General features: G+C 47.9%; 1 protein-coding gene across 3 annotated transcripts in view; it reads left to right on the top strand.

The window, feature by feature from the left end:
• IP6K1 (inositol hexakisphosphate kinase 1) overlaps positions 1-22,311 on the top strand; it is a 33,905-nt gene that overhangs the window by 10,788 nt on the left and 806 nt on the right. For all 3 annotated transcript variants that reach the window (XM_032194367.1, XM_032194365.1, XM_032194366.1), the window contains 4 exons: positions 15,268-15,613; positions 17,891-18,101; positions 18,581-18,765; positions 21,327-21,502. In XM_032194367.1, coding sequence (XP_032050258.1) covers positions 15,391-15,613; positions 17,891-18,101; positions 18,581-18,765; positions 21,327-21,502 — 795 coding nt within the window. In that variant the 5' untranslated portion in view covers positions 15,268-15,390. The remainder of the gene's footprint in view (positions 1-15,267; positions 15,614-17,890; positions 18,102-18,580; positions 18,766-21,326; positions 21,503-22,311) is intronic.

Below are 22,311 nucleotides of genomic sequence, written 5' to 3'. Positions count from 1 at the left end.
AACGTGCAGGCATAGCTGAAGCAAAATGTTTGTTCAGCCTTACCTGCACGGACAGACAGAAAATTGTAATGCAAGTGACCTCCCTGCCTTTTTGCACTCAAACTCAACTCTGATGGCACAAATGCCTTGGTATATCTGCCTGGGTATGTCAGATTAAAGTCTTTTCGGGTAGTGAAATTCTAGGTGGTGTGAGGCTGTGAAGTGTACTGTTCCTGCCTTTCGTTACCTGGAGGGATAGGTGGAACTTACTCAGTGTATTAAGGTCACAGCATTCATCTGTTTTTGCTCAGAGGTGCTGTTTGTGTATCATCTGTAGTTCTGGCAGAACTTTGGCAGGTCAGGATGCTCCTCTGATGTGGTCTAGTGGTGGCAAGACCACAGGCAAGAGAGGTGAGACTCGTGCCGTAGCTAAACATACATCTGTTTGTGGACACGAGTGAGAAGTTGGGCATAGTACTGGCTTGTTTACCGATTTGGATCTTAAGCTTGTCCTCTTTGTAGAAGCATGAGTGGTGTTGAATGGGCATTGCTTCAGATGTCTGGAAGGCAGAGATCCTGTAGGCCCTTTAAGAAGCCAGTTGCTGGGAATCCCTTTATCTAATGATGTTCCTTTCCATGTAATTAATTCTCAGACAGCTCAGGGAAAGGCAGTGTATAGATCTGAGGAGGAGATGGATCAGAGTGGTGTCACAGTCCACAGCATATCGTAATAATTGTAAAGTTGCTTTACAGAGTGTTTGAAGCAAGCCAAATTAAATGTGGGTTTTGAAAGGCGTTAAAGAAGCCATTAGCTCGCTTGTGATGGTTCTTTGTGGCAAGTTGGTGTTTGGCTTTGATGAACTCTCAGACTTGATAGGTTTACATCTAGATTTTGTCCTCATTCCTAGGAAACAAAACATCTGTGCTGCTTCCTGAGTGCAAGAGTCAGTGCCTGCTCCTTATCACCTGAATCTGCAATGGGGAAGGAGAGCACAGAGCATGTAGTTTTCAGTGTGCTCCATGGTAGGGTTCCTGGATGTCTACTGCAGGATCTCCCTCTTCAAAATGGGAAAGGTTTCTCTTTACAGCTCCTAAACATCTGCTTAACAGTCGCTGTGCTCCATGGCTTTGGAAAGCCCCTTCCCTTTGTCATGGCTGGGAGCAGGACGTGGGGTCTTTGCTTGTCTTTCTTCAGTAGCCCACAGGTAAAGTAGGACAAGAGAAGAGTACTTGATTATCTGGGGAAGTTTTCGGAGCAGCAGTGTATTGCGGGGCTGTATGCTGGAGGTGGAGGGGAAGCCGAACTCTTTCTTAGTGCTGTGGAATGCAAAAATGCACAAATGGTAGCACATTTTCATTGTTCGTGGTGAGAGGAAGAAGCAGGTGGGAGAATTGTTCTCCACTGGCCCCGATGAGGTTTATTTGTCTTCTGCATTAAGATCTCGAGATAAAGGTTGGCAAGTCACTGCAACGGGATTTTTGCTGAAGTCAGCTCTCAGTCAGCAGCTTGATAGAGTACAATTTCCGTTACTTGTGGAGAAGGCTTCTGAGCAGTTAATGCATATTGTGCAAGTTTTGCTGTAGTTGCTATCTCCCCGTTCATTTTGGGGAAGGGGTGTAGATACTGGAGGGAAAGGACAGGGAGTCTGCATTGCGTGTCTGCATCACAACCTGAGCAGCGAATTGGCTTAGTCAGAACAGCTGGGCTGTGGATTGTCAGGCCGCTTTCTGGCAGGTACAAGTTTCTCTGTGGCTTTAGCGTGTGGGTGGAGAAAACCCAGCTCGAGTCCGTCTCTGCTGAAGGAGATGTGCTTAATTACACCCGTGTCCTTGCTAAAGGGAGTCCTGCTTGGGGCAAAAGCACCTTCTGGGTTTCCTTTTGGTTGTTAGCCCAAGCAAACAATTTTATCTTTGCAAATAGATACTGAAGTTTTCAAATCCACCTCCTTCCCAGAAGGGGGCAGGGGAGACTTAGGAGTTCTGGAGTCTGATAAAAATGTACTTTTGTTTTTGTGTTACGCTTCTGTGCTTGCTTTCAGACACAGCAGGCATTGCCACCACGTTGGCAGTGTGGGCGTGCACGAAGAGATGCAACAAACCTGCAGCAGTGACCTTGGCCACAAATGTTTTGTCTTCTGGTTCCCCTTTCACTTGGGGAGCATTAAAACAGCTTTGAGTTTTCTCTTACCCCTCCCACACATCTTGTACTGAGATATTATGCATGTAAAGACCACGAGAACACGGAGGCATTAGAAATCATTGTCAGTTCTATACCTAGAGCAGTTTGGCTGCTTTGCATCTGTGTGGGTAACAGTCTTAGTTCTTTATTCCACTTCGTAAATTCTTCTGAATTAAAGCTGAGAAGTCTCTCCGTGAAACTTCAGGTTTTTTTGGGAGGGCCCAGGCTTGCTCTTCATGGAGTTGGCTTCCCCGTGTTAAAGTTACTCGGCCTTGCCAACAATGGGGGAGAGGTGCTTTTGTCTAGCATGTTAGAAATGGGGCCGTGCAACTCCCCAGTGAGTTGGTTTTACGTCCTGCAAAGAGACCTGTGGTTTCTGTGACAACCTGGAATACAGACAGAACAAACACGGCTAAGTTAGGCTGCCTTTCTGTCTTCGAATGGTGGAAGCAGCTGCTTCCTCAGGACAATGCCTGTTCCAGTGTCCAGCCCCACAGAGTTCTTGTGGGTGAGTTGGGACATTATGGTCTGGATGGCTGCTGTATGAATATAAGCACACCAGGGAATGCTGCAGAGAGTAAATGGAGTCAGAGGAGGGTGAAGTGGTAACTCAGAGAGCTCTTTCAACACAGCAGGACGATAGCTTTTGAAAGTAGGCTCTTAATCTTTCTTTTCCTCCTGAACATCGTTCTTTACTACAACGCGATAAGGATGGATGGATGGCAGTATTTAAAAGTCTGTTTGGCTGAAATTCACGAGTCTTGTTGCTTATCCGTGTAAATTCATCAGTCTTTTCGTGGTGTATATGGGGAGGTTGACATGAACGTTCTTCAAGAGTACCTTGCTTTGTTTTTCACTTGGTCATTGCATACACGCGATAACCACCGGACTGCGATTGTGTGCAGTGCGCGGCTCTTCTGGGCTCTTCTTAAGCCAGTCAAAGCTGGTGTGAGCTCTCATCGAAGATGTGTGTGAAATGCTGAGGCCAGCTTGCTTAAAAAAAAAAAAGGCTCAAAATGTAAAGTAACTTAATTTTCAGCTGGTTGCAGCCTCCTTGGGTTTGACCCACCTTCCAGTATAGCAGGTGAGCCAGAGGTTTTTGCCAGTCCAGACCTACCACGTCCTTTGATTTCTCTTCCCTATCCCTAAGGTTTTCCCTGCGGCATTATGTTCAGGGGTTGACAAATGGTGTGAGATACCACAGGAGATGTCACCCCCAGCCCACCCTCCAAACTCCAAGTGACACGAAGTTGTGGATTTCACAACTTGTGGAAGGTGCAGGGTGAACACTTGATAATCTTTTGGGGATTCCCAGCCTGGAAGAGTACTGTTTCATTAGGGCTGCACAGGCTGAGGAATATCTGCTTGTGCCTGAGGAACTGCAATTCCAAAATTCATTATGTGGTACTTGCTTTGGGATTCTTTTCTCAGTTACTGCCGTTACTGCCTCGCCGCAGCTGGTGCTGCACTTTGGCATTAAGAATTCAGATTATGCTATCTAATGTGGTAGTGTGCTAAATTAAGGTGCCGGTTATGAACAAAGAGGTTAATGGTCTTACATAACATTTGTCTTGATTTTTTTTTTTTTTTTTTGGTGGTGCAGAATTAAAAATAGCAATTAGAAGTTCTGTTTTGTCCTAGTTGTGGAACTTTCTGTGGAAATCAATTATCTGCAGCAACTGCAGCTTTTTATCAGTTGTTTTTCCCACTTAAAAGCATCATAATTCACAAGTTGAGAACAGATACGAAAATCCAAGATTGCCACAAGCTACTTACGTTTGTCTTTCAGTTACTGGTCTCTCAGAAGGCTGTTGGTCATCCTATTTTACCAAAACTACTTAAGGAATACAGTTGAGCTCTGCTATGTTTATAACTTCTGTAGCATCTCTTCACAGGTTTGATTCCTTATGGCTTTTGTGCTTCTTTGGTTACCAGCGTAGCTTCTACATGCTGGTTAAAATGCAGCTCTTGGCTTACCCTAGGTATTGTGCTGTGTGGTCTAAAACAGCCAAAACCTCAGTGTTCTTACAGACGCATCTGAGAAGCTCTTCTGCTGTGTTTGTCATATGCTTCTCTTATTCCTGAGCACGTTTTAATCTCAGTGGCTACAGTCTGTTCTGGTTTGGGACAAATGATTACCTGTTAATTCTCATCAATTTCATGATTAAGTGTTAATTCTCATCATAAATCTCTGTTTCCCAGCCCTGCTGTATACTTACGTGTTCCTACCCATTAAGATTTCTCTTCATGAAAACTTACATTTTTCATAACTACAGAATTCATAATGTTTTAACTTGGATTACATTGTGAAGGCAAAACTGTTTATGTTCACCTGCACAGCAGCATGTAGTGCTTCACGTCCATGCACTATTAATGGTAATAGGGAAATAATTTCCTGATCACTGTCTAGGACTTGCTCTGTAGACAGCATTCAGAAATGTCAAAGGCTTGCTCTGTGCAGGTGTTAGTCTGTTAGTTGCGAGGTGCTTAGGGCATGCTTTGGTCTACATCTAGCCACGTGCTTCTGCTTAGCGCTGTGCCTCTTCACTGCAGCTTTACCCTGGCCTTATTTTGTCATGTGCGTGTTTTACTTGTGAAAGCTGTGAGGAAAGTCAGGTGGCTAAATGCAGTCCGAAATGCTGTCTTTACCAAATTTTTGTAATGTTTAACAATCTTATAATAGTTGCTATTTAAAGATAAATACTTCCAGTGTTTGATCACTAAGTGTCAGCAGATTTTATTAAGATAAACTTCCTACTCTGTGATTTGATATTGTAGTGATTTATGGAGATGTTAGTGCTTACTCATGAACACGCTGCTGTTTTCTTTGAAAAAACCTTACTCTTGTGCAAGGTTGTCCAACTACAGTAGTGCTAGAAACTGTCTTGCATGTTCAAGAGAGAGACAGCTTCAGCTCTGAATTTTGCAGGAGAGAATTGTATGGAAGTAGCCTGGACTTCAGCGTACTGACCGCTAAATGGCAGCAAGATGACCCACAGAAATTGAATTTGCAGTGCCCATGAGGTAAAAGTAGGTCTTCCAGGAATGCTAAAACAGGTGTCGGTCATGTGGAAACGGTTTCAGGTTCAAGTCATCAAACATACCTTAGGAATAAGTGAAATTCTTCTGAGAAGACCCTGCAATGTCACTAGCATTAAGGTACAGCAGCGTGCAGCAAATGGTGAAGTGCGAGATCTCCAGCAGATGAGAGGTGCGTGCATGCAGCTTTTGGGGTGCTGCTGACAGCACGAGACCCCTTTTTGGCGAGGCAGGGGATGAATTGCTTGTTCCAGCTTCATGCCACCTTCAGTGTACCTGGAGAGGCTGTCCCCTCTCTGGGCCTGACAGACATAACCCAGGCAGCAGTTTCGAAGAATTTTTTGCTGTTATTGAATCAGCATTGTTTGTATAATGTTGTCGTTGATCCTCCTGGCTTTGCTCCTCAGTGCTGCTTGCACATGCTGCCGCTGTTTGCCCTGCCTTAGTTAAACACAAGGGGCTGTTTCTCACTCACCCATATACATATGTTTTAGTAGCTCCCGTGCTCTGAAAGTAAGGCTGGCAACAAATCAATCAGATTTATTTTTGAGGAAATAAGATATCGGGAGTATTAATGATGTGTTTTGAGAACCTAGTGTGAAGAATTAACTGTTCATTTTCTTATATGCAATTTAAATCCTTTGTGCAAAAGTTTGTTTTTATATAAATGTTACTCAGACAAAATTTCACAGCAAGACTGTGATGAGTAAGAGAGCAGCTTCACAGTTACTTGAAGCTGAGCTTTAGCCTTTCTTCCCCTATGTTTAGTCGGTTTTCTGTCTGTGTTTTGATGCTCTGGATCTGTTGAACCACCTGGTTCAGATTTGTTAGGACCTCGCTGAGCTGGGCCAGACCTGACCCGGCTGGATGAGACAAGGAGCTTCTTGTTGTGTTTTCTATGTTGCACACCTAGTTTCCTACCAGATCAGACCTTAATCTAACTGTTGGCAAGGATGCTGGCAGAAAGCAGATGCTGGGAGAGTTGAGAGTGTTGAATGACCTTTCTGTTGGGAGCAGCAATGTGTCTTTAAAGTCACGGTGAGACTTCTGAGCATGTGGTTGCAGGACAGTTGAATAATGTTGGCACCGCTTCTCCTCTGCGTGCCTTCCTCTCTGCTGGATGATTCTCCCCTTTCCTTTCAGTAGCATTGGCATTAAACCAGTTCAGGAAGCCACACTGGCAAAAACACTTCTTTTTTTCCTCAGGTTATTTTTTTTTTTTGCCAGCTTAGTTTCTGAGCAGGAGCCGGGTGAGTGCCACTGCTGACTCAGGAGAGGGAATGGGGTTGGAGAGTGCTGACTTGGGTTTTACTTAAGCCATGGTGGAGCTATACACCGAGATGCGTGTTAAGGAACAAAAGATTTGCCAAATACTGGTTTTGTTAGTTTTCTGTCTCCTCGTGGATTGATTTGACATCTTGTACAAAGCGAGGCTGCGGAGCAGCCTACAGACGGATTCTTCTCTTCTAGAGCAGACACAACAGGAACTGTAGAAATCTCAGTTTCCTGAAGCTGTTTCATTAACATGCCTCATACCCTGCTCTAGAAGTCAAATCTTAATAGTTATTCATTCTTTTGTGTTGTGTCTTCAATGAGAAAGCCTTACATAATGGCCTGTGATGTGTCTGATGTGGGTACCTGTCACCAGCTGAAAGCAGGGAACTGGGAACGAAGACCTTTCAAGTAGGTTGCTAAGCAGCCGTCCAATGGGAAGTATTTTCAGTTTTTCAGTTGGTTTTGTTTCAGGCAGTATTCGAGCTGGTAATTTGGGAAAAGAGCCTTCAGTCTTTCTGTTGTGGTCACTTCTAAAGTATGCTAGCGTTTCATCACTGCCTGGTGCTTAGTTTGGTTTTCCATCTTTGACTTACATAGAAGTACAGAAATCAGGTTGAGGACTGGTAAAACTGCAGATCGGCTCCTTGAATGTCACAGCCCTCAAAACAGTGGGAACCTGCACATCACATAGGCTTGGAGGTTTGTTTTTTGAATGGAAGCTCACCAAGAGAGTTAATAGTTAGGCAATTTCTATGAGAGTTTTGTTTCAGAATTTGGCCCAAAGCTGTTCGTTCGCATCAGTGACTCTTAGTCATGTTTTTATATTTATTTCAGTGTTTAGACTGCCCAATGACATATAACTTAGGACAAGCAGCAGCTCAAGGGAACTTGGTAGCCATGCCATACTTGTAGGATACTCATCAGTGTGACCTCATTTTGTCTGAGACCCTCTGTGCAGCTGCGGGCAGCAGCAGTGAAGTACCCTACGTGCTCAGTGAGTGATCCTGTTCTACAGCAACTGTGAAATAAGAGTTGAGCTGGGAATGTAAACGTTGGCTTTAGGCACAGGGATAACTATCAGCAGTTCTGGCACCTTGTGCTGATACAACTGTTTGTACAGCTGCACAATAGATTGGGGATCTGACCTGAGCTGAAAAGTGATCCTTAAAAACAAAACAAAACAAAATGCTGGTTTATTTTTAACTTCAATCGGTTCCCTGGTTTGTTTCGCTGTAAGCAGTTCTACCAGCACCGCGGAGCTGAGTGGGAGGGTGCTGTTCGTGCTGGTGCAGCTGTCAAAGGGTTGTCTGCGTAACCGTGCTCTGAAGAAATAGCTGAAGGAGGAATTAGAAACTGATTTGTCACAGTTGGTGCCAAAAGAAGTCTGAACATAAATAATTTCTCTTTTTTTTTTTTTTTGAAGCCAGGCATTTGGATTGAGTCGGTTTCATTGTAGAGGATTGCTTTAAAGAGAAACCAAAACAAGCAGTTGTCTCCACCCCAAAATCTGCCCTGTCTTATCAAACTAGGGAGAACATAGTAGATGAATAAAGTATCAACATGCACCTTTTGCTTGAGCAGATCAAGCCTTTGCATGTTTTCTGACTCTGATATCTCAGAGTGAGAGAGATGCAGAACTAGCTGTACACCCAGTATTTTTCCCTTCAATTCAATGTTTTTACACGTTCTGAAAGTAAAAACTAAGTTTATGAAGTGCAGGTATATGAAACTTCTTGTTTAACTTCTGATTTCATTTTTTTCTTCTCAGAATTTCTTGTAAAATAGTTCTGAAAGTGGTTCATACGTGTGCCTTGCTCTTGAGAATTGACCGTTTTTCCTCTTGCAGAATCCTCCCTTCAGCCTCTGTGCTTTACTTCCCGTGTGTGGCAGGTAAGAACCATTAAATCAAAGTTAGTTTTGGTTCCTGTCAACCACCTGAAGTCTGAAAACTGACTGTTGCCGCACTCATCTGGAGTTGGGTGCCCTCACTGGGATTTTCTCATGTTCTTGCACAAGCTGGGAGGATCCTTCCCTATCTTCCCCCCAGCTTTCCAGCTGTCTCGTTGGCAGCCTGAGGGACAGCAGCCCAAGAGGCAGAGCCGTCCCTACTTGTCGAGTCTGTGTGGAGGTGTGAGTGGGAGGTCAGGCTCTAGAGCTGCTTGCACAGTGTGTGATGACAGCATCTTTCAGCCCGGGAGCCAGTCATCACCCTGGAGGAGATTAGGCTCAACTGACTTCTCGGCTCTGGCTTTGATGCCTCCAGGAGCTTTTGGGAGCTTTTGAACCTGGAGAAGGTGAGGTGGGAGCTTGCTTACAAGGTGTCCCTTTTTCTCTTCACCATCGTGGCACGAACCTGAGACTTTGAACTGCTTGCTGTGGATCCTTACCTGTTTGATTGGGCAGCCCCTGTGGCACGGAGCACCCCTCCCCAGTGCCACCCACTTGGCTCTGTGCGTGTTACACCTCCTGACTCTGCCAGCAGCAGTTTGCTGCGCAGGGTGTTTGGCCTCCAGTTCAGCACAAGCACCGCCAGCACTGACTCATGAGCTGGGGGTGTTGTGTCAGCAGGCTGTTGCGCTGCCTTCACCTGCTCAGCTCTCACCTTTTGATGCCGTGGAGGCTGTGGAACTTGGTACCTGCAGCTGACATGAAAGCGCTTCGCTTCTGAACGTGCTCTTGGTGCTGAACTCAGCAGAGTTATTCCGTCCTCTTCCTGTACCGGAGAGGATCCTGGGTGGAGTTAGCAGGAGGATCCTGTAGTCCTTCAGCACTTCCTTAGGGATGTGACTGGTTTATTTAAGCTTTACTCTTGTGGAAGAGGACAAGATCTGTGACTGGAGAGCAAGAATGCTTTGCTACCAGCATTAATGAAAGCTTCAAACACAGGATTTTTTGAGGCAGGACACGAAATTGTTCCCTCTGCTTATTCAGACTAGAAGTTGAGTTGCAAATTCTTTCCAAGTTAGTTTTTGAGCCAAGTCTCTTTAATGGGATCAGTGTGACTGAGTGTTTTTGATTCCCCCCAAAACTTTATGAATGGAAGGACCAAAGTTTTCTGCTGTTGATGCTGCTGATGAGTTTTCTGCTACGAGCCCCTTCAAGAAGTGTTATTTATTCTTTTTTTTCCTTGATGGGTTAAGTTGATTCGTGTGGCTTGTGATGGCTGAAAATAAGTTCCTTTCCAGCTGTCTGACCACCGGAGCAGCTGTGCTGAGCAGCAGTGTTTGCAGTGGAGTAGTTTAAAGTGAACCTGTGTGTTCGTCAATGAGATGAAGAGAAGCCAGAAGTGAATGCACAGAAAGCTGACCGACAGGGCCTCGTAAGCAATGATATTCCCTAACCTGTCCTCTAGAAAGCATTTGTCACATTCTCATCCCTCCAATGAAATACAAAGCTGATACTGGACAAAGAAAATGCTCTGGGCTGCTACTGATGAAGCAGCCATCTGTTAGGGTGCGTATTCGATCAGGGCCTTGCTGCTCTGGAGCCTGAGGTTGGGCCGTAGCTGGTGTCAGAACCGAGCAGGAAGGTGCCCCGTGCTGCTTGCAGACAGCAGCGTGACAGATGTCAGCAAAGTGTTGCAGAGCACCTGCTCCGTATGTTGCAAACTGTCACAGATGTTTCCTAATGCCTTGCCGTGTGCTACAGCTTCTTGGGGAAAAAAAAACAAAGAAGTGAGCACTGCAGCGTGCTAGCGTGAGGAAACAAGGGCTGTTTGCGCCTTGGGTCTAGCAAGCACCTCGTCCCTCCCTGCGTGTGTGCTGTGCTGAGTGTGTAGGTAACGGTAACAGGGCCTTTGCAGTGCCTGCTGATCTGCCCTCTAAACTGAAGGAAGCTAAAATAATCTTCTGTAATCCCAGATCCAGGTACACCCGTTCTGCTGAGCGCTGTAGGCATTCCAGCCGTAGTTAAGACTGCAGAGCTCGACCTCAGGAGGGGCTGAAAAGGCTTGGCTTCCTCTCCTTTCTCAGGAAGCAAAACAGAACATTTTTGGACTCAGAGGCTGCTGGCAGAAGCGATGAAGCTTTGTGATTCATGGGATATGAGCAGGGCACAAATAGCTGTCATTCAGAGCTCTGGAAGACAAGCACAGGGTATGCCTAAGGACTCCCTCTGCAAGCTCAGTTTTATTTTCCACGTGGTCCTTTCTGCAAGTTCACTCAGGCTCCATCTCAAAGCAGATTAGGCTCTTTCCTGACATGCACTTCAGCAGTTGGTGCGTTTGTGCCCTGTTGACAGGAAAACTTGGTGAAGAGAGCGTGCTTCTGTGGAGCTCGAGGCACGGGGAGCACACCTGGGAGTGGTTCTTGGCCTTTCCATGGCCTGAGTGCTCCGGTGTGGTGGGTCATGCCCCCTGCTCCCACTGTTAAGTGCTGCTCTTCCTCAGCTGGCTTTCTGCAGCAATGTTCCCTAAAACTTGTTCAGCTCTTGATTTATGTCATTGTAGTGCTCTGCTATCTGGCCTCGATCTGTAGAGCCGTGCTCTCCGGGGTGAGGGTAGCGTCTCCAAAAAGAGCTGTATTTGGTAGTCGCTGGAGCACCGAACGAGACCCAGGGGAGGCTCAGGGTCCAAAACTAAGCACTCGAGCAGACCAGGAAGGATTGTAGCTTCCAGGATGCCAGACTAGCTGAATGTGAATGTTTTTGGTTACATCCTGAATGTTGCTGCAGGTTCTCGGAGGGGTGTGCCTCTGTGCAGAGGTCCTTGAAGTCGTCTCAGTCTTCTATTGCCATGTCTCAGGCCCGTGGGCCATTTTTTTTTGCTGTGGGATGCTGATCTTGCATCACAGCACAGTGGGAGGCTGGGTTTTCTTCTGTAAAAGTTGGGTCCTCCCTGCCCTTGTTCTGCAGCACCGCAGGTCCTGGGGGCAGGCCACGGTCCTAGGAGCTGCAGCAAGGTGATGCTGGAGAGAGACGTGCCAGCTGCTTGTGATGAAGGCACGGGTCAGTGGTACTTAATGCAGTCGGCTCTGTTGTGTAATGCATCACAATTTTAAATGTTTGTTCTCTTTGTTTTGGTAGAAAATAGCTTTACTGGTGAGTCATGAAGCACTGCCGGTATTCCCATCCAAGACAGCTTGTGAAGAGTGGGAACAGCAGCATCCCGATGTGCCCTCTGTAGTTCTCGCACCCATCGCAGGGAAGTTCTGCCACCGCCTCTCATGTGCACGGTGCCTTCTGAGCCCAGTTCCTCTGTCACCTGAAGCGACCCATCCAAGAAGCCATCCCTGCTCTTCCCCCTGCCTTTTTCCGGGGCTGATACCCTCAGACTGTGTTGTCCTGGTGCTCCAGCAGGATCTTGGGCACTGCCTGTTACTGAGGAGTGGGCAATGCCACCAAGAGCTGAGGCGTTACCCCCCTTCGTGGTTATGAAGAGCAGAGTTACCTGCCCTTTCTGACTCTTTGGAAAGGTTTTGTCAGTACAAGAAAATGCAGCTTATTGCTCGTTGTGCCCCTGCTGCTAGAGACGAAGTGTTTGAAACATGAGGCATGTAGCTTGGATTTGGAGTAGGTGTGCATCTAGATGTAAATACTGGAGGGCCAGTCCTCTCCCAGTAAGGGGTATTTTAAGTGGGACAATACCAAGAGGCTTGCTTGGCTGAGCTGGTCATCCTCCTGCTGCTGTGGGGGTTACACACAACATCTCAGCCTAATTGGAAGGACTGAACTTCATGAGCCAGCTGAAATAGTTGAACCAGTGCCTCTGTTTAACAGAGGAAGGATGAGTAATATTGAGGCCATCAAATAGGTTTTTTTTTGCTTTATAGTTGTTTGAAACTGCTGGGATTCTTCTGTCTGTAGTTGTGGATGGTGTCCATGTTTAGTAATAACCCTTTGCTCTGAGTTACCCTGAGGAGTGTTGCTAAGCTGTGTGACAGAACATCTCCGTTTTCTCAAGCCTTGTAGCTAGCTGCTGCTTGAACTTCATCTGTGAAATCCCACCAAGTGTTTTTTTCTCACGCTTGTGTGCAGGAAAACACTGGATATCCTCTGCTTTGTTGAGGGGGTGTGGATGAAGAGGTGGAGCAGTCGTAAGGGGGTTTGGTCTCTCCTCACCTGGTGCCCAGCTCCTTGTCTTGTATGGTGGCCACAGAAGGCTGCTTGTGTGCTGCTCACTGCCTCGCGGGGGTGACCACACACCTGTAACCTGCTGTGCTGAGCTGTCCTTCGCTGACAGGGTTAACAGCTCAGTGTCCCTGGACTGCAACTTCACGGATATGAATCCCCTTGGAGGTCGCAATGAATTAATGAGGAAATCCTTTCCTGAGGAAGTGCAGAGTGTCCTGGCAGAAATGCCGTTACTTTCTGCCCCGCTGCTGCGTGGCCCTCACCAACGCGCAGGGATTGCTGACTGCGTGCTCACCGCTCCTCTTCTGCAGGTGGGAAACAGAGCAGCTGCCCCCAAGGCAGCGCGTGAAGCCTGGTTCTTCCCTTTGTGCTTCTCTTGGAGGTGGCTGGATCCTTGGCAGCCAGCCTGGGACACTTCTCGGAGGCTGCAGCCTGCCCTTGTTATCACTTTCCCTGGAGCCCTTGGACATCTTGAGTCATCTCTCAGGTATCTGCAGGCTGGGCAGTGGAGAAGGCTGGAGGGACTCCCCGGTGTGGGTTGCTGCTGTCCTCACAACAGTTCAGGTAGCGTATTCCTAGCTCAGCAGCCTTCTTCCTTGAAGCAGGCCAAGGGTTTCCATCTCTTGCTCTGGTGACTAAAATCTTCCGGCAGCTTCCTGTCGGTGAGAGCGACCTGCCAGGGGCTGGGCGGGCGCGCGTGTGCCTGCCTGGGTGTTTGTGACCTCCCCCTGAGGTTAAGGAGCGTGCTTGGATAACCTCCCTCCGCTCAGCTGCGGGTGTCGGTGCTTCCTGCTGTCACTGCTGAAGCAGACCCCGAGACACTTTGCTCTCAGGTTTCAGCGTAAGCTGGGAACGGTCCCAGGACTGGAGGTGATGTGCGTGTCTCCTGGGTACGGTAACTGCTGTTATCGCCCAGCAGTCTCTTATCTCCCTCGTCCCGTGACGTTTAAACTACGGGAAGGTGTAAAGTAAAGCTTGTCCCGTGCTTGGAGCAACTGAAGATTCAGCTTCAATCACTGGCAAAATGAAAGAAACCAAATCCAAGGCGATGCTGGATAAGCATGGGGAGATGCAAGCCTGGAAAGCGGAGTGCTGATCTGCTGCAGGTGCTGGCACCTCGCTTCTTGGATATTAACTGTCATCAAGCTGCTAGAAACACCACCACCACACACAGGCAAGCCTCTGCTGCTAGAATTGTCCTGTTGGTAAAGCAAATAAGAGGGAGGGGAGAAATCTGCAGCGTGTTTCTGTCCTCGTGGTATGACTCAGGCTCTGTGTGAGGTTAGACACGGATCCACATTTCTGCAGTGTGATGTTTTCTCCTCCCCAGCCCAGCGAGCCGAATGTTCCCCTCGTTCCCTTCACGCCGGGTGTAGCTGTGTGGTCATCTAACCGCAAAAGGAAATGTTTCCCATGGGAGCAGCAGGGTGATTCAACTCCGATGAACGTCCGCTCGCGTTATCCCAAAATCCAGTGCGAGGGAACGCTGAGAAGGAGAGAGCAGCGTTGTGGTGCTGGGACCTTTTGGGTCAGATTGGGTTAAACGTGTTAGGAAGGGGCACCTTTAGCGTCAGGATCTCTTGGGCTGCACCTTTCCCACTGCTGAATGGGAGAGGAGGGAACTTCCTGACCCTGGCACCTCGTCTGGCTGGGTTGTGTGGCTGCAGGGACATCCCGTGGCCGGCTGAGGAACAGCCTGAGCCGTGCTGCAGGACCCCTCAGCCTTCAGGTATTGCCCCTGGGTGTGACCGTGCTGAGAAACTGGAGATTTGATGAGTTCAGGGACTGAAGTTGCCGTGTCATTCTTCTACCAAAGACTTCAAATAGATCCCTGCTGTGAGGAAATCCTGTGTTTTCCCCAGCAGCCCCAGGGACAGCTATGAAAGGGCAAAGCATCTGGAGAGAATTTGGGTAGTTTTACTTTTCCATTATCCTTTGGCTGTGCCGGGCAGTTGGCAAGCATTTAAAGAGCATCTGTCTTCTCCAAAGCACTTCTGTTCTCAGCTGGATTTAACAGCCCCTCTTGCCTACCTCTAGAAAGCCCAGACCTACTGTGTGAGGAGGTAGAAGCATGGGGAAACAGCTGCTGTCCTGGAGGGCTCGGAGCAATAAAGGAAAGGAGAGAATCCGAGGGGAAGGCATTCAGAACACAGCGAGTGCACGATGGCAGGGCGAGTGCGGCGTGCTTGTTCTGAGAAGCTGTCGTGTCACAGCTTGAAGAGAAGTGAATACGAGAAAGAGGAAACGGTGTTGTGGTAGAAAGTGAACACAAGTTGAGTCATTTAGCTCCTCAAAATGCAGAGGCACAAGGAGTGGGATTGAGATTCTTGGGATGTTCTGCCTGTGGTAGCTCTGTCATCCTTACTGGCAGGCACTTGTGGGCTTGGCTTTGCTTGCGCTTTGTTACCATGCTGCCTTAACGATGAGATGAACTGAAGGAAGGAAATAGTATTTTCTAAAGGTGTGAGGCTCAGAATATTCAGAGTTCCTGGTTTCCCTGTCTTTTGTCAACCCTGTTGGAGAAACTGTGTGTGAGATTGCCTCCCAGTCCGTGTGTTTACCTACAAGATTAAAGAGATGGCGAGGTGCATGCTGGAGCAAATGGGAAGTAAATAAAGGAAAGAGAGGCAGCTGTGGATATAAATAAGTGCTAGAGACTTTCCTAGGAGTTGAGGAGCGAATGCAAGTGCTCTTCCATTTACAGGAATCTCCTTTTGCTTTTTCAGGTCATCGTAAGGAAGTGGCCAGCCAGGATTTCTGCCCTGTGGCTGCCCGACTGCTGCTGAGCCGCATCTCCCAGCCCATGTGGCTCTCCCCATGCTCCAAGCGTGCAACTGGTGCCCAACGCAATGTGTGTTTGTCAAACCATGGAAGTGGGCAAGCATGGCAAGAATGCCACTCGATCCGGAGACCGGGGGGTCCTGCTGGAGCCTTTCATTCACCAGGTGGGCGGCCACAGCAGCATGATGCGCTACGATGACCACACCGTCTGCAAGCCGCTCATCACCAGAGAGCAGCGCTTCTACGAGTCCCTGCCCCCCGAGATGAAGGAGTTCACACCTGAGTACAAAGGTGAGGCCTGGTGTCGTTTTGGAATGCAGTTCCTCTCACTTTGCTGGAGCTGCCCATGTGTTGCTGTCTCTTTGTCTCGTTTTATTTGTTACTTTTATCTTTTGCAGGTGAGCAGTTTGATAAGAGTTTTTTGGAAAGGAGGAAGTCTTTTTTTATTTTTTTATTTTGGCATGCTAGGCTTCATGTGCTCCTCCTTCTAGACAAACTAAAGAGTTACGGTTGCAGTCTGGTGCTTCAGGTTATGAATGTGTATCTGAAGTAATTTTACTAGCAAGTAATTGTCAGTTATTGCCTTGACCTTCAGCAAAAGAAGTTGGGTCATACACCGAGCACTCGTGCATTCCAGTCTTATAATTTACTACTTCCTCATCCCAGCTCTTTTATGGGCCCATATCAGAAACACTTGCTGCTTCAGCAGCTTCCTTTCCCAGAGCTGAGATGAAGCCTTGTCCCCAGCTGCTCTGAAGGAATGGAATTTTCCAGTGTCCTTGTTGTTGAAGGAGGTGGGCAGCTCACCTGTACCTTCCAGGAGTTTGACAGGCTTTTGGCCGTGTGCTTGTATTTAGGACAGTAACACGGGCTGGTGGCCTTCTGGGGGACTTGGTGTTTGTGGTGCCTCTGCCTCTTTGTCTCTGCGTGCTGTCAGGAGGCCTGTGCTCCCCAGACAGTTGGGGCCACCATCTGCTCCAGGTCTTGCCGTTTGATCTGGCTGCAGCCTGGAGGTCTGAGAGCAGTGTCGACTTACCTGCCTGTTTGTGCGCAGACTGGGAACAAAAGCTATCCTCTCTGGCAGCCCCTCAAGCCTCTCTGGGTCCATATGGTGCTGCGGTGACCCAGCTGAACTCCCAGCTGAAGCTCGTGGAGGTACTGGAAGCGATGTGATGCCAGGCTTTCCTTGGGAGATGCATTTAAAACTGCTGAAGCTGATAGCCCAGAGAGAGGCCTGGCGTCCTGAAGTGCGATACTTCCTGGTTGCCTAAGGGCAGAGGGCAGGCAGCAGGGTGTGGGATTTCATCGGAGGCTCCTGTGCGGCTTCCTGCTGGTTCCCAAAGTGACGGTGTCAGGATGATGTTTCTTGTCTGATCACTCCTATTAATGTATAATTGCCCATTCACAAGGGCAGCTTGAGGAGCACGTGCAGGCAGCCAGAGCACTTGGATGGGCATTTGCGTAGTGATATGCTGGGGTCCTGAACTGCTCTGAGCTTGTGCTGAGCCTTCTTACACTTGTTTCATCACTTCTGTGGTGAATCTTTGTGTTCAGCACACATAGTATCTGATACTCCTGGCAGCTGTTTGACGCTGGTGTCAAGAGAATGAAAGATTTTGTCATTGCAAGATAGGAGATGTGTTGATCACCTCATTTTCAGGGCTAAGATGATGTCAACGCTAACTGAAAGTGCCAGGTGTTCTGCTTCACGGCTGGTCAGCTAGATACATTCAGGACTGGTGCCATGAGAGATCTGTATCTTTTCTTGGAGTGTGGTGTTTTCCAGGAGTCCACAGAAGGCAAAATTGGACAGGACACACATGGGGGAGTTGCCCTCACCTGGCTGAGGTAGTGTACTTCCAGGACCTCCTGTTTTTATCACTAGGAAGCCCTGGGACCTCACAGGGCTTTTTTTTTTTTTTTTTTTTTTTTCTGTGAGACTTTAGCTGACTTCAGATACAAGCAGCAGGTGCTACCTGAGCCTCAGAGCTGAGATGCTGCAGAGCTCCTCTAGCTGAGAGACGCTGTTGTCAACAGCAGGAACGCTTCTGCAGGGCATATACCCAACCCAAAGTAACTAAATGTCTATTCACATTTTTTGCTTTGGTGCCCCTCAGCATTTTGGTTTGCTCTGCTGGGTGTTCTTCAGTGTGTCGACATCCCTTATTTTACTGGCTGCTGCAGGACTGACCAGAGGAAACGATCACACCCCCTCAGCCTTCCAGCTGCATTTTTGTTAGCACAGCTCAGCAGGGTGTGAGCACTCAGGGCTAGGAGCCTCACATGCTCCTAGCACAGTTTTGGGTGGATAGTACAGCTGCTAATGCTGTTGTGGACTGTTTGCTCCAGTAGTGATGCAGGACACTCTTTGGGAGGTTTTCTTCTCTGTGCTGTGTTTTTAAAGTATTTGGATTCTCCCCTTTGCCATCTTAAACCTCATTTTGCTGCTCTGGATTTCTCTTGCTGCTCTGTGAGCTGTGTTTTCCTCTGTGCCATTGAACACATGGATGCTAGTGGTTGTGTATTCCTCCCCTGAAAAATGGTGCTGATGTCGCCTCTTTCTGGCAGGTGTGGTGTCTGTCTGTTTTGAGGGAGACAGCGATGGCTACATCAACCTGGTAGCGTATCCTTATGTGGAGAACGAGGCTTTGGAGCAGGATGACATGCCAGAGAGGGACCAGCCACGACGCAAGCACTCGCGTCGAAGTCTTCACAGATCAAGCAGCGGCACTGAGCACAAGGAGGAAAAACCTGGCCTGGCCAGTGACAGCACCGAAAGGTAAAAGCTTTGAGGGTCTAGTCACAACATGACAGCTGGAAAATGTCTTAACCCTTTCAGCCGTAGTCACCCTTTTGTTTAGGGTGTTTTACTCTTCCACACAGTTGCTAGGTTGTCTTGCACTTACTATCCCAGCATACTGTGGCACTGCAAACAGTCAGTTCTCATCCAAGTGAAGCGCTTCTCACACAGGAAGAAAGCTTAGAAGGTTAATTGGATGTGGAACCAAAACCTGCGAGGCAAATTCAAACACTCTGAAGTCCATCAGGTTATAAACCCAAGGTTAATGAGGATGGGTCCATGTCCTGGGATGTTAGTGAGGATTTGCTGTGTAAGAAGCTGGCGGGTTTGGATAGTGTGAAGTGTGCAGAAGGAGAAGGAACAGGAGATGCTACTGTGCGAGGGAATTGCATGACTGTTGTAAGTATCTGGAGAATACGTGGATTCTAACAGGCTGCCTTGTTCTGTCTTTATACCAGCAACATCCAGGAGACAAAGAGCCCCAGGGTGGACATGCACATCCACTCAGATGTTCCATTTCAGATGTTGGATGGGAACAGTGGTCTGAGCTCTGAAAAGATCAGCTATAACCCCTGGAGCCTGCGCTGTCACAAGCAGCAGCTGAGCCGCATGCGGTCAGAGTCCAAGGACCGAAAACTCTACAGTATCCTTTGGGAAGCGAAGTGAGCGCGTCAGGTTGCTGCTGCTGCGCTGGCCGATGTGTTTGTGCTTGAGGCAGCCAGGCCTCGCTGGTGTCAGCGTGACACTGATGCTCAGAAGCCGTGTTTCTGGCTAGTTCCCATGTTTTCTTTCCTTTCTGGACCACCTTTGAGTCAGTTTGTGTGTTCTTAACTAGACAGTTTTTCGTGTTGGGCAAGGTCTGACAGCAGACGCAGGTCTGGGCCGTGCAGCAGTTCCTTGGGAAGGAGCTGTGATTGTCCTTGTCACCTTTCTTGAGTCTCTTCCAGTTCTACTGTATCCCTCTGGAGACGGTGACCAGAACTGCATATGGTACAGAAGATGCTGGTGAACCAGAGATTTCCACTGGCACGTAATGATGTTGACTCCATCTCCTCATGATTTGTAACACACGTTCTTGTAAATGTTGCTTTGTTGCCCCAACATCTCATTCCTGACTGGTAACAGTCATCTCAAAACCCAGTGCTTCATACCTCAAGCTAAAAATCTTTTCCCCCTTATGTTTATCATCTTGCACGTTCACTCCAGAGAACTTTGTCTATCAGTTTAGTGGCCAAGTCAGTCTTGTAAGGTCTTTTGGGGACTTTTCATAACTGCTCCTCATCTTTGCAACCTCGAGTGACTTGGTATATGAGCAAATTTACCATCCCCTTCACTTTTCTGGATCACTTGTTGACTAGTGTAGATCCCCACACCAGACCCTGCTAGTGACTTGGGCTGTGAGATCAGTCAGGCATCCTGACTTTTTTTCTTTTGTTTGCTGACAAGTTAATCACCCTGTCAGCACCTCAGTCCTCAGCCTGCAGCTTAGCCTCTTTGAGACATCTGTCAAATGTCTCCTGATACTTGTGCGGATTTCATTTGGTCCGATACCTCATGTCTGTGTTTCTTGAAGTTGCTGAAGAACCCCAGGATATTTTTGAGACGTTACTTTCACAACAGGTGTGCCTGATCTTCCCTGATAAATTGTGCTTATCTGCATCTGCCTCTGTTCTTCCATACAGCATCCCGCTGAGCTGTGAGATACGCTTCTGTCAGTTTGTAGTTCCCGTATCTCTGCAGGTCAGCACTGCAGTAGCCTCCCTTTAGTCTTCTGGAGCTAAGGCAGCTTCAAATGAGGTAGCGCATCCTGTTTAGTAAGGGAGGTAGCTCTGCCTTGTGACGTTTAGGGCTTCTGGGTGAGACTGCCCATTTCTGGTGAGTTGTTACTCTTCAGTTTTTCTTGGACATGCGATCTCTTCTCTTTGCATTTCAGTTTGAGACAATTCTTTGAAATTAGCATTTTGGCTTGGGAATTCCCAAAGTTCTTCCCTGTTAAGCACAATAAAATATTAACATTAATTTTTCTTTTTGGGGTCTCTCCTTTTTGCTTCCACCCTGCCCCCCAGCTCCTTTTATGCTTTGACTATAAACCCTTCGGGCAGTCTGAGTCACTGCTTCATGTGGCAGAGGAGGTTAATTTCTGTGCCTTTGCAAATTGCTCCTTGTACTTCTTTTCTAACTTGCCAACTTGTGTTTTTGTTTCACCTGCTGGAGCTTGATTTTTTGTTTTCCTTGCTTAGAAACAGCCTCGCTTTTAATAGCTTTATTCTTCCACATTTTAACTGTGTAGGCTTCCTTTTCCTATTCTCAAATGAGTGCTTTGAGCCTCCAGCTTGTATTTTTAAATAGAGGCCACATCGCTTGCAGAGCAGTAATTCTTTTTAGCTGTCCTATCTTTTTTTAACACACTTCCTTATTTTTACGAAGTTCCTCTTTCAAATCAGACGTGGCTGTTGATGGATTTTTCTAAATGTTAAACTTCCTTGTAAGTTTAATCTAGCTGTGCTCTGATTGCCATTTTAGCATAATGTGCTGAACCATGACCTACTCCTTTGGGCAACCTTCAGCGTTGTTTTTCCCCTTTGGGACTCTGTTAGCTCAGGTGGTTGCCTCAGGCTTGTTCTCAGCGTTGTGCCCTACTGGAAGGCTTGCCCATTGTGTGTGGTGGTGACTGAAGGTTCCCATTGCTGCTGTTTCCTGCCTTTGTAGCCTCTGCAGTTTTTCCTCATGTATTGGTTAGCACTGCTGTTCTGGGCAGGTTGATAACAGCGGCACTGTGGATCTTACTTGAACCTCGAGTTCTTGGTCTGTGGGGATTGTGTTCTTTTTCCGTGTGGTTAAATTGCAGATCTGTGCAGACTGAGCTCTCCCTTAACATACCACCAGTTCTCCCTAGCATACTGGCTCTTTTCTGATGTAAGCGTTCTGCTCCTCGGCTCCTTCCGCTGAGCGCAGTGTGCCTGTACGTGATCCTCTGCTTAGTGCTGGGCAGGCCACTTTCCAGGCTGACTTCTCCTACAGGGTGCCCACGTGCCACTGCTTGGGTTTTGTCCTTTTTCTTCACCTTCCCAAACAGTTTGTTCTCTCTCTTCTTTGGTTCCTATTTGTTTGCCACCCAACCCTATCTCACGCCGTGTCCCTCCTCCTGGCTGCCCTGGGGAGCAGCGTCTCTGCCAGTTGAGCTCTCCTTGACGCCTCTCCCAGAGTTCCTCTTGCTGGAGAACGTGGTGCATCACTTCAAGTTTCCCTGTGTGCTTGATCTGAAGATGGGGACCAGACAGCACGGAGACGATGCCTCTGAGGAGAAGGCTGCTCGGCAGATGAAGAAGTGTGAGCAGAGCACTTCTGCCACCTTGGGCGTGCGAGTGTGTGGCATGCAGGTAGGAATCCCCAAGTCAGCAGCAGGTGCTGCACATCCTTTCCCCAGCTCCATTAGAGCTGCTGACTAGTTAGTATTTTCTGCTGAGCACTGAGTTAGCCCTCCTCTTCAGGTAGGTACACCAGAGTTTGCGGTATGAGCTTTTTGTTTTCACTTCTAGTCCTAGGACAAAGGATTCTTGCAAGGTGACCTGCTTTATCCGAAGGTGTTCATGGAAAACATGGGGGTTTTCTAAAATAACTGTTCTTCTGGCTTAGTGTTAAGCTAGAACTGCAGTGCCTGGGGGAGATGTGTTGTTTCTGCCCTGGCATCATCTGATGTTTACTTCTGTACTGTACTGGGACTTAAAATCATCTCTTGGTGCTACACCTTGAGCACAAGGATTTGCTGTTGGTGCTGTTGCACAACGGAGTTGATCTTTTTCCCCACCAGCAGAAGTATCTTGTAATCCAGATCTCTGCCCACAGACTCTGAAGCAATGAGGGCCCTGCATTAATCACATGCCACGTCCTAATGGCAAGGCATGCATGGCTCCTGCTGCCAGAGGATGTGTCTGAGCTGCTTTTTAAACAACTCAGCTTTTTGAGCCTTGGGGTCTGTTGTGGCGTGCTGCTTTGGGGACACTCACCTGTGGGTGTCATGGGGCCAGTGCCAGCCCGGTGCTCGGACACCCTGGCCATGCACACATGAGCTGCTTTGGGATTCAGGGAGCTCACAGAGCTGTTTGCTCGCTCCTGGGTGTGGTGGTGACGTGAGCTCCCTCTGCCCTGTCCCTACAGGACAGCTTTGGGCTCTGTGCGTTGCCTCAGC

The sequence above is a fragment of the Aythya fuligula genome, chromosome 10, assembly GCF_009819795.1.
Source record: "Aythya fuligula isolate bAytFul2 chromosome 10, bAytFul2.pri, whole genome shotgun sequence".
Classification (NCBI taxonomy): domain Eukaryota; kingdom Metazoa; phylum Chordata; class Aves; order Anseriformes; family Anatidae; genus Aythya; species Aythya fuligula.
This window is presented reverse-complemented; position numbering and strand designations above follow the sequence as displayed.